The sequence below is a fragment of the Platalea leucorodia genome (genome assembly GCF_965183815.1).
Source record: "Platalea leucorodia genome assembly, chromosome: 1".
Lineage (NCBI taxonomy): Eukaryota > Metazoa > Chordata > Aves > Pelecaniformes > Threskiornithidae > Platalea > Platalea leucorodia.
The window spans coordinates 54,255,759-54,267,864 of NC_138823.1; the positions used below are offsets into that span (position 1 = coordinate 54,255,759).

The following is a 12,106-nucleotide window of genomic DNA, read 5'->3' on the forward strand; positions in this document are numbered from 1 at the left end:
AGCCGCCGCCGCGGCCGCCCGCGATCCGGGGAGGGCTCTTCCCCCCCGGCCCCGGCCCGGCGGGATGCTGGGGGGGGCCCTCCGCGGAGGAGCGGCTGGCGGGTCCCGCGTTTCCCATCCCGGAGGAAAATAAACTGTTGCTGCTGCAACACGTGCTCGCCTGAGAGGGATGAGTCAAGCTGCGAGACTCTTCTCTTTTACAGCTATGAGCGTCTGTCGCACCAAAATCCACCGGGCTGCGGGGGGGGAAGGAGCGGAGGGGGAGAAAAAAAAACACCTTTACGAACGGATGTAAAAATAACCCCAGAAACGGGGCTCGCCCTCCCCCGCGGGAGGGGCTGGCCAGCGCCGGCCGGCCGGGGCTCGTTCCCTGCCCCGCCGGGGTGGGGGGGGAGCGGCGGGAGGCGAAGCAGCCCTCGGGGGGCGCCGGTCTTCGGAGGGCTCCTTCTCCTCCGGCCGTACGCACTCTCCTTTCTTCTCCTCTATTCACGCGAAGGAGTGGGTGGTTCATCCGGCAGCAACAGGAGGAGGCTAGTCAAGGGCAGCTGTCAAAATCTCCCCCCCCTCTCCCTCCCTCGCCCCCTTCTCCTTCCAGTTTAATGATCAAACGTCTGCCTGGAAGAAAGGCGAGGGAGCGGGAGGCACGGAGGGCTCCCCCCGCCGCCGCTGTTGTGTGTGCATGAGCGAGCGGGTACGGGCGGGCTGTCGTCCCCCCCCGTGCCCGCCGCTGGCCCGTCCCTCCCCTCCTGTCTGACAGAGCCCCAGCAGCCCGGGAGGGGAGGAGAGAGGAGGAGGAGGAGGAGGAGGGAGCGCGGCGGCGGCGAGTGCCAGTGCAGCGCTGGGTTACTCTCCCCTACTCGCCGCGGGAAGGTGGGGGAGGGCGGGCGCTGTGTACCTTTTCCTCCCGTGCCTTTCCACACTTTAAGGAGCCGGGGCCAATCGCCGGCAGAAGGGAACAAAGGGAAGGGGGGAGGGAAGCCCACCCCGGCAGCGGCCGCAGCAGAAAACCCCCGGGGAGGCAGAGCCCTGCGGCTCCCGCGGCTGACAGCAGCGCCGACCCGCACCGGGCGCCTGGATCCGCGCTCCGTGGCGGCGGCGGTGCTGCTTCTCCGTTCTCCTCCTCCTCGCCGAGTTTAAAGGGGGAAGCGGCGTCCGGCGAAGGGAGAGAAACTTGGGCCGGCGAGGGGGTGCCCCTGGTGCGCGGGGTGTGCGGCGGCGGCTCGCTCCTCGCGATCAAGATGAAAAGTAAAAAAGGTAGAGTTGTGGCGGGGCGCGCTCGGCCGCCGGCGGGACGCGGGGTCCCTGCGCCGCTCCTCTCCCCACGGGCACGGCGTGGGGGGGAAGCGGGGGGGGGGGGGGGGGGGGGCTGTTGCCAAGCCAGACGGAGTCTTGTTTTCCTTCTCCCCTCGGCCCTTTTCTCCCCAGTGCCCCCCCCCGGCCGAGCTCCCGCGGAAGGTGGCAGTGGATGCTCCGCTCCCAGACAAAACATGCGGGGCTGTTGTTTGGAGGCGGCCGCCTCTCCGCGCCGCTGGCTCCCTGTCAAAAACATGCCCAGCCGCCCGCTTTGTGCCTCCGCGAAGTTTTGTTTTCGCTCCCTCCGCCCAGCCTCTTCCCCCTGCCCTCCGCTAAAACGCTTTTTTCGGCCGCTTTCCCGCACCGAGCCCCGCCGTCCCGCCGAGGGGGGCCGCCGGTCGCTTTCCCAACTTGGGCGCCGGGCAACTCTTTGTTCGCGGCGGCGCGGGGGGAGCGGGCAGGCGGCGGGGCCGGGGCCAGGGCCGGGAGGGTCTCCGCTCCCCCCCTCGGCCGCCGTGTTTTGCTGAGAGTTGCTGCCCTTTCCTTCCCTTTTATCCCTCAAAACGGGGGGCGGGGGGGGAAAGTACAAAGTTTCGACACAGGGTTAAAAGGAGGAAGACCTCCCCCCCCCCCCCCCCCAAAAAAAAATAAGGCTCTTTAAGTTTTCTTTGTGCTAATTTGCAAACAGACAAACTTTGCAGTTAGAGGGTTGTTACTCTTTTGGCTCGTGGTGCTTTAAGTGCCTTTAAATTAGAGCTTGGCCACAAAGACGCGGAACGTGCTTTCAGATTTAACACATCTGCGCTGGCTGGAAGGCAGTTTGTAGCAAAGCAGGATCTTTTCAGTTGCCATTTACCCGTCCGTGGCGTGGACGAAGGGTGTTTCGCATTCAAAGACCCATTAAATTGCCCAAAGTGGAGGCTTGGAGGGGAGTAGTGCGCATGTTCAGTACTCCAGAGTTGTGCTGTTTTTCCCCTACTACGCATTCCTGCGGCTCTATAGTAGGGCAGCCTCGCTCATTGTTAATATCCTTGGAGCAATTAATGCATAAGTGCTTCGTGAAATCATTGGGCTGCTGGAAACGTCATGTACTAATATGGTTTGTAGCCCTCGTAAGAAGCTTTGGACGTGCTGCTCGTCTAAGAGGAGCGCACACAAAGGGAATTAAGGCACAAAGACGAAGTTTAGAGAGCGGGGGGGGGGAGCGGGGGGCGGCCGGTGTTGGGAAGCAAAGCAAAGCAAAACACGCGGAGTTCCCGCGGGCGCTACGGCGCGGTGCAGCCTGCTCGCGAACTGCGCGGATTTGCACATTACAACATGTGCCGCGTACCGAGCTCAGCCCGCCGTGCCTAGAGACGCTGACAGCATCGACTTTAACGTGTTTCAGTCGTCGTCGGTAGGTAGAGAGTCAACCTTATGGCGAGCAGGTTTTTTTTTTTTTTTTTTCTTCTTCTTTTATGGTTTAACCGAATTAATTTAGCCCGGTTATTTTTAGGACATTCCTATGCTCCCTGTTTGCACAGCAGTGGTGAGCTGGTTTCCTGTCTGCTGTTGCTTCCATTGTTCAGACTTCTCTCCCCCAGGGCAGCTGCTGGTTGGTGAAATACCAAACTCCCTGCACTTTCAACTGTTGTTCTTGCCACCCCCGAAATAAATGCGTGTGAAAAACGCTGACGTAGTTTCTAGGTATGCATGTGTAGGGCTTTGTGTGTGTGAGGGAGAGAGGGGGGAAAGATCTTCTGCTTGGAGGATTGCAAGTCCTGGGCTGAAACAATGGAAACAATGAAAGGTGACAGGCGGGAGGGAGAACTTTTGAGAGGGGCCGTGGGCCTGGGGTTTGCGTGGCAGAAATTAAAAGGTGAGGAGACAAAGACGGAAACTTTTAAAAAGATGTTAGGGCTAGGGTGCCTTTGTTTTATTAAAGGTTGGGCTTGTAGTTATTTGTGACCTCCTGGCATTTGAGGCTCATTCAAGAAGTTTCAAAGAGTGACTTTGTTACAGATTTCTTGCTTGCACTCCTAGAAAAATCCCCTTTAAAGAAAAAAATGTATAGCGTAGCCAAGTCTGGCTGCTTTAGAAGTGATAGAACACAAGCTGTGAAATGCAGAGGAAAACAAATAAGCTGGTTCCTCAATTTTGAAACTTATTCAGAGGAAAAAGTTTGTTTTTTCGGGTTTTTTTGGGTTTTTTTTTGTTCTTTTTTGTTTGTTTTGTTTTTACTGTGGAAATTCCCTTCTGCATCCGTGATTACTTATGAATAATTGTAAACTAATTTATTTTTGTTGTTGGTTTTTAAATTCACATTAAGTTTTAGTTAGGTTATTTTGTTTGTGTGTTGGATTTTTTTGTTGGTTTTGGGGTCTTTTTCTTTTTTTTTTTCTCTTTAGCTAACAGTCTGTGGATTAAAACCCCGAGGACTCTTCTGTGGATAGTTTCATTTACAAATAATAGCGTGATAGCAATCACACTGAACGTATTCAGCTTGTTAATTAGCTGATTTAGAATACAGTCTCGCAAAGAGACAGGCATGTGCTCAAGTTTATACATGTGAGGAATCCTACTGAACTCGGTTACAACAGGATCGGGGCCTTAGGTGGGAACTGGTTCTGTTTATCTGTGCTCATAAAAAAAAATCCGGCTTAAGAAATTCAGAGAACCCTAAGGGGGTGGGGTGGGAGGCTTTTCCATAAGGTGATTTTTGTCCATCCCCTCTCTGGAGGGCAGAGATTGTTCCTTGTGGTATACTTTGTCCTGTTTTGAATAACAATCAGCTGCTGCCACTTCCTCTGTGCAGCTCTTCCTCGACACAATGGGATAGTTGGGTGTTTTTTTTTTTTCCTGATAGCCTAAATTTTTCACTTGCTTAACTTCCATTTCATTTGTCTCAGCCTCTCTAAATACTTCGTCCTCCCCCTCAAAGCATTTCAGCATGCCTTCTTAAGTAGTAGTAGTTTATTTTGAAATCAACTTTAGTCATCACTGTACTTTTACTCAAGTTGTTTCAAGCTGTTAGCAGTTGGGTGTTGAGCCTAGACTCGAGATCCCTAGGTGTAATCTTTCCTGAGCTGATTACAGGAGGACCTGTAAAGTCTTTGGGCTGTGATACGATGCAACAGTGCGTTCAGTCATGTATATGACTTCAGCTGGGAAGCCAGGAGGATAAAGTAATTTATAAAGAAGGGATGCTGATCATACAGTTCTTAGGTCATTAATAGCGTGGACTGCTTATCTAAGTGGTGATGGCGGGAGTGGAGAACTGGGATTTTGTATTGTTTCTCAGACCTCTCTGCCAATGAACTCATGCTGCTTTAATTTAGTCCCATAAAAGCAGTTTCTCTGTTCAGATTAAACATATTTAGGAGAAGATGTAAAATCACCTGGCGCTAGCCTGCTTTTAAGGCGAAGTAAATTAATAGGTCAGCTGGGGCTACTCGTCGTGTCCACAAGCCTTTATTCTGGGTGTAAATAACAGTAAGCCAATGGTCCGGTCGTGGAGCCTAGCCAGAAGCCTTTTCAGTTGGGCCCTGTTAAAACAGGAAACCAGCAGCGAATAGCCTGATTACTAACAAGACGGAAAAACAAAGCTGGGTTGTAATCAGCAGGAATGCTTTAATGAAAACAGAGCCTTGACAGCAACAACGTGGCTCCTGCTCTAGTAAAAAAATATCAGCTGGGGTAGTGCGAGATTTCTAGCCACGACTTCCTGCTGCTGCTCGCGCCGCGCCGGGGAGATGTGCTGCGAGTTCAGAGGGCCGATCATCTATTTAAATGAGCTCATTTAAATGAGGAGAAGTTGTACTACACTGGGTTTCCTGCTTAACCAAAACCTGCTTTGTGTCACTAACTTACTGTGTCAATTAATATGACATACTAAGCGAGCGGGTCAAAGGGCAGGCTCTGCTGTTGACTCATTTCTTGCTAGGTAGGTTACGGTTAGTCAGACGGCAACTTTTACTTTAGCAAAAGATCTTGTTTGCAAAGTAGAGAAACGTTTTTATGCTGCTGGCTTTCAGACAGGATTTTGTCACTTCTGGTTTTTGGGTGAAAAAGAGCAACAGTTCTAGAAGTTGTTTTGCTGTCAAATCAGTTCTCTCAAATTCGGAGAGGTGCCTGTGGAGTCTTTTAGCTGTATGATGGATCTTATTAGAGAGGTTGCTCCAGATGGGGTGGTGTGTGTCCGGTAGACTCCTTGTGATGCCACATAAATATGGCTCGCAAGCCATTAGACACCTAGCTTTCTCATAGGAGTAGTTTCTTCGGCTTCTCTTCCCTCTTATTTCCAGCCCTCAATGTCTGCCTCTCCCTGTTTTCCAAGGTCCTGTCTTGCTGCCTATTATATTTAAAAACAAACAAAAAACCCAACCCACTGAAGTGCTGCAACACTTCTGGTTTCTGACAAACAAGAACAGTGCACTTGAAAACATTGTCTGAATAGCATAGGCTAGTTTTAACTAGTTTTAAAATTCAATTTAAAAGGGATGAGCTGCTTTGCAGAGCCATTGTGTTGTCTGTGCAGGATCTTTGTTCCCAGAAGTGCTCCTCCAGGAGCCCGTTGTGCAAGGCGTGTGCTTAGGTTGGGTTGCAAGTGTGACAGCACTTTCCGTGAAGCCATGACAAATGTCCAGCAGTTTGCTCGGAATCATTTTAAAGCAAACTTGACATACTTTCTACATGAATTAAGAACTTGTTTACATAATTTGGAGTTTATCTTGTGTTGGCTGTTTAAATATTGTCCTATTGTTCCTGTTCCATGACTGGGTAATTTATGTAGCTAATCATCACAGGGAAAATTTGATATGTCAGTTTGGTTTTTGTCGGTTACATAAATCAGCAGTTGGGAGAATGAAAACAATACTAAGTAAGTTACTGAAGTAACTACGCCAGACAAATTGCAGATTGATCATCCTGCTGGGAGTGCTTGCATGTTAAAAATGCATTGAAATTTGGACAACTTAAGCTAAATTTGAGGATGCTGGAGCTGTTCATAAATAGGGGAAAGAAAGAATAATTCACCATGTCAGCTTTGGCTAAACTTCGAAAGTGTGGGGAGAGGTCCTCCCCTCCCCCAAGTATTAAGCAAAACTTGGACACACACCCCTTTTTCCATTTTGGTTGTTGTTGTTAAATGACATTAATTCCTCCTATTTCTTTACTAATGGATATAACTATAGCTTTATATAGTTTTATACTTACACTGGCACACTTCTCATATTTCAGGGCTGACTTTGTTTCCTTACACAGAATTTTTGAACTATGGGTGGTTGCCCACATAAAAATTTTACATTTGACATTTAACTTGTTTTTACTGTTAAGGTTTTTAGTTTAGATGTTATGAATAAGCAAGTCGTGTCGTGTTACTCCCCACCCCCCGCCAAGTTCAAAACACAGAAAGATTAAGGGCTTGTTTTCCTTCTATAGTTTCTAGAAAATGCTTCTGAAAGCCAGTATAATTTCACTTGAAATTAGTATTTAATTGTACTCGTTGAAAATGGGTGGTATCTTATTTGGATTTATGTATGGTTTGTAAGATTCCTAAAATTTCTGATGAGCTTAACCTGGTGAGTATTTAAAACATGGTTTTCTTTGTCTTTTACAGTGCTATTTGTTTCCTCATGACTTTTATATCCTACCAAAGCAATAGAACTGTAGTCTTCCTAACTTTGAATACTTGGTTTTTTTTGGTTTTGCTTTTTTTGTTGTTGTTTTTTTTTTGTTTTGTTTTATTTACTTGCTATAGCTTCAGGTTACTAGTAGTGTGGCGTATATATAAAGGGATAATCAAATTTTGAAATCTGTTCCTTCCTTTGTGTTGAAGGAAAAAGGTATGCAATGAGCTTGTAAATCTGGAGCCTTTGTAGTAAGCGTAGCACAGAACACACATTTCCACAGATGAAAATACGAGATGAAAACCATGAAGTTGAAAAAAACAATCAGGATGCAAAGTGGTACTTTTAAAACAAACAAACAAAGCCACCCACCCACCCAAGTGCTAAATGATTGTGGTTCTTTGATTTAGGAGTGCACTTAAATTACAGAAGTCCATCTCCTGATAAACTGGTGGACTCTTACATGAGTTAGGCATCTGGTTCTTTCCTTTTCCTGCACTTTTTTTTCTTCCTAATTGAAAATCCACTTGGGGGTGGGAGCAGACACAATTTTTCCCTTTCTTCTTTTCTTGTTCCGTTAGTTTTTATTAATAGATCTGGAATGAGCTATTATTTATAAAATCTACCATCTCTCTCTCCCAGGAGGGAAGCATTGGCACGTTAAGAAGTAATTAAATAACCCCTTGCTGGAGTTGGGTGTTTTAAGTTCTTGCTTATTGACCTTTTGCCCAGCCACTGGATAGTTATCCTTCAAGAAGAGTGTTGGATGCATACCACAGCAAGCAAATTTGGACAATATTGGCATTAGATTGAAGCTATCTGATAACATGCAGCAGATAAAAGGTTGCCAGGGGAACAAGAAAATGAGGGTTTGCGGAGAAGAATTCCCCTAGGAACAGATCATTGGTGCTACTTTTTGTTCAGCTGACAGAAAAGCTACAGCTTGACAAGTTAATGCTACAGGACAAATCTCCTGCATAGGAGGCTATACCAGGATTCATAGTAAAGACAGTTAACGTAATAAAAAGTGTCTGAACCATAGAATGCTGGAGCTGAGTAGTTTACGGATTTAGGAGGCTGATTGTTCTTGTCTTCTTATAATTGTAGGTGTAGTTGCAATATCAGGCAGTGAAACGGAGGATGATGACACTATGGATGTCCCACTGGATCTTTCCTCATCTGCTGGCTCAGGCAAACGGAGGAGACGTGGCAACCTGCCCAAGGAATCCGTGCAAATTCTTCGGGACTGGCTGTATGAGCACCGATACAATGCTTACCCTTCAGAGCAAGAAAAAGCGCTGTTATCCCGACAGACACACCTTTCCACACTACAGGTATTCAAAAAAGTAGTTCTTGCTTCAAAAGGAGCTGTTTTCTGTTTTCTTCTTAATTTACCTGTGGTCTAGTCACGGATACAAATGTTTACACTGCATGTGAGATGTCCTTTTTTTATTGTTATTCTCCTTCTGATGGCACTTGCAAGGAGAAATACAAATGAATTGTGTGTTACGATGATCTTTGTTTACTGGGAATAAAATTACTTCTCTGGGAGAACAGACAGTCATGAATTTGAGCACGCATGCTAATTTTTGCAGAATCGGGGCCCAAAAGACATAAAGTGTCTGTATAAGGTAATTTATTGTGAGAAGAAGGTATTTATTTGTCAACAGAGGTTTTATGGTGATAGATACGCAGCTTAACATATAACTCTTCACTTCTAAAACTGCAACTTGAGGCTCATTCCTGTAGAACGTGCACATATATAATTATGTGTATGATGACTTCCAGTAAGATCAGTGGGACAACCTAGATGGGATAGAGCTACTCAAGTGTGTTAGTATAAGTATGATGAGGCTTTTGTATGGTTAGTTTGGATTCTCATCCCGGGATACCTCTGGCAGCTGTGAGGTCCCTTGGATGCATCATTCTCATCTTCTGTGATCATCTTTGGTGGAATGGCTATTGACAACTGCTGCTTTCCACTTCATGGGAAGGTGGCTGCATGAGAACTTGGGTAAACCCTGATTTGGTTTTCAGAGGTGCTAAATATAGAGTGCTCCTGTTGACTTCTCGGCTCTATTTTTCCAGATTAATTCGTTAGTGCAAGTTTCGTAATTGGCTATAAAGTAAAATTTCCTTAATGTAACATCACAAAGAAAACCTCCTTTATGTAGTAAACAGAAAAAAGACGTTAAACTATAAACTATCCTGTATCGCCCAGGAAACTGGTTTGATATTTAAACAAGGACAAACTTAAATGAGGTAATTCATGTTATGTCTGTCGACACAGTCAGTTGAACAAGGAAAATCAGTAACTATTTGTGGGAGGAGTGGCTCTCTTCAGAGAGAAAAGGTTTTCCTGTTGTTAATTAACCTAGGCTAGGGAACAATAGCTAATAGGTTAATGTGTGTGCACAGAGTTAAAAGCTAAACTCCTCCGTTCCTGTTAGCAGCCTTCAGATGTCCCCGGGCTTTCTGTAACAGGAGTGGGGAGCCGGGGGTAGAGCCGGGACAAGGGAAGGGCCTTTGCCAGGCGTGTCAGAACTTGTCAGCAGGTCTCTCTTTTGTTCTGCAGTTAAGGAAACTGCTTGGAGGGATTCATTAATCTAACCCAACGACTCTAATGGCACATAGTTGGAAATGAATGAAGGTAGAAATTAAGATGTCATTATATTCCCAGGTCTGCAACTGGTTTATCAATGCACGCCGCAGGCTTTTACCTGACATGCTGAGGAAGGATGGCAAAGACCCAAATCAATTCACTATCTCGCGGCGAGGGACCAAGCTTCCCGAGGGCGGCCTGGTGGAGTCCGCCATCAACACAAAGAACTGCATTCCCCTGCTGGAGGAGACTGCCTTCCTTCCCGCTGCCGCGCCGCTCGGCAAGACTGTGCCCTCTTCCAAGCCGGCTTCCCCGGGATCGGTCCTGGCTCGGCCGTCGGTGATTTGCCACACGACTGTGACTGCATTGAAAGATGCCCCTTTCCACTTTTGCCAGCCAGCTGACGTAGGCCAGACCACGGACCTGCAGCAGCCCCCGGCCAACGGCTTCACAGACAACTCCCTCTCCTACCATGAGGACGCATCTAAACTGGGACCTGGTGCAAATGCACAAAGCGGGCTCTTTAACACTCCTCCTCCAACCCCACCAGACCTTAACCAGGATTTTAGTGGATTTCAGCTACTGGTGGATGTTGCACTCAAAAGGGCGGCAGAGATGGAGTTGCAGGCAAAACTTATGGCCTAAATCCCCTTCCTTTTCCTTCCCCGTTTTGTTTTTCCAGGCAGGGATCTAACAGCTGTGTGGTTATTGCCACCCACACGATATCAAAAGACTTCACTGCATTATTATTATTTTTTTTTATTAATCTTATTTGCACAAGGGATTGCTGAAATGAAGCTTCCTGTCACTGAGATGGTCTTCAGTGGAGTATGGTCATTCCAAGAATTATAAACTTAAAGCTACTGTAGAAAGAAAGGATTGTGTGTTTGTTTTTTTTTTTTTTTTTAATGTTTTCTTTGTAGGTTTTTCATAATGTGAGATGGTTCCCAAGATCATGTGATTTGTTTTTGTTTCTTTCAGACTGTGCAATATCTAGTAATGATATAGGGTCTTCTTATCATTCCCATGCGGAACAGAATATACCGACACGCTGTCTAAAATAAATTTTCCATTTTTTTAACAATACGAACTTTGGATGATTATGCCTTTTTCCCATAATGTAATAAAATATTTTCTTTAAAAATGGATGCATACAGCGTATTTTGTTGAATACGACGAGCTTTGCAGAAAACACAGCTTTACTCTTGAAATAAATGGAAGTGAGAAATATTTTTTGAGCTCATACTGACTTTGTTTGGTTTAGAGAGCCACACTAGCAGTTGTTGTTAACCAGATGTTTAAAGGAATGCTGAAAAGTGGGCCAGAAGTACCTGACCGTGTCTGATATGTTGAGATGTTTTAAAGGGGCCAAAGGGAGCTATGTAAGCAACTCTCATTATCTTTCAGGGGGATATCTTAGGCCCCTCTAAGAGTTACAGCTTTTGGCTCCTACAAATACTTTAGGGCTGGGAGATGTGACAGCCCATGGGGAAGCTCTCCTGAAGATGAAATGAGGAGCCCAGAAAAGGGGTTGTGGTGAGCGTTCTTTGCAGGTCTTTGATACAGCTCCCAGACATCACTGGTGACAAATTTACAGGGGGGAGGACAAGGGCTCCCACTCTTACTCTTCCTGGACTAGCAATGACAAGGTTTTGACTCACTATAACTCTAGTAGACTGAAACAGAAGAAACTGTATTGGGTTGAAATCTGAGTTCTGGGAGCCCGGTCTTGCTGAGATACTTAAACAGGTGGTTGACTAAGATTTAGAAGAGATCCCTGTTGTATTGGGGTGTATTCTGGCCAACAGAATCTAAGTTACCTTTCAGAAGAGGACTTGGCTATCAAAATTACTTATTATTGAAAAATGTGAAGACTTGCAGCTCACATTTCAACTTACTTGAATGTCAGGCACCCACCCTTATCCTTGCAACAACAGTGAAATAAGAGACCTCTAGGGGAAAAAAATTAGTTTCAGCTAGTCCTTGAAAACAAACCAGTTGTCGGCTGGGGAGGGCTTTGTGGAGCAGGATAGCTGATAAATTTAAGGATATCGTTATAAGCAGAAGACTGCAATATTCAGACTGCAATGTGTATGCATTTTGTTTTGCTGTGGCCTTTATCTTTTTTTAGTGTCAGAAATACTCTTTTATTTGTTCTCTGGAGTACCCTGAAATTCTACTGGACTTCTGCTTGTCTTTAACCTTCAAGTTTAAAATTAATGATTATATTTTTAAAAAAAGGCAAATAGTAAACACTAGCTTACTCATATCAGCATCAGTAACAGTCATCCTAATATACTGTATGAATACAAAATTATTTTTTTAATACTTTCCATTGAAATAAAGCTAGAAAAACAATTTTGAACAGAGTCAGAGATGGCTGTATACTTTGTCTTCAAGGAATAGCATGTGAGTCCAGAAAGAGCCTTGTGTCTTGTCTCTTTGGACACACTGTACTTCATGCTTTGAGGCTATTTCTCCTGGGATACTTATGTATATTTTTCTAGTTGGTTGTTTGGTGTTTTTTTAATGGTTAATTATAAAATAAAATGGAAATAAACTTTGGTGTAACTGTGAGGTCAATGTTGAGGGACAAGTTGGTCAA

The 12,106-nt window shown here is 45.8% G+C and overlaps 1 protein-coding gene across 1 annotated transcript; it reads left to right on the forward strand.

The window, feature by feature from the left end:
• Positions 1-907: 907 nt before the first annotated feature.
• Positions 908-10,541, forward strand: TGIF1 (TGFB induced factor homeobox 1). The gene is made up of 3 exons (XM_082315410.1): positions 908-1,254; positions 8,007-8,233; positions 9,580-10,541. The coding sequence occupies exons 1-3, from the start codon at positions 1,239-1,241 to the stop codon at positions 10,144-10,146; spliced, it is 810 nt and encodes a 269-aa protein (XP_082171536.1). The 5' UTR covers positions 908-1,238; the 3' UTR covers positions 10,147-10,541.
• The last annotated feature ends 1,565 nt before the right edge of the window (positions 10,542-12,106 follow it).

What these genes read in the sequence shown, in the direction of transcription:
- TGIF1 (XM_082315410.1), top strand. An exon ending in CACACCTTTCCACACTACAG is followed by an intron (nt 8,234 to 9,579) that starts GTATTCAAAAAA and finishes TTATATTCCCAG; the next exon opens with GTCTGCAACTGGTTTATCAA.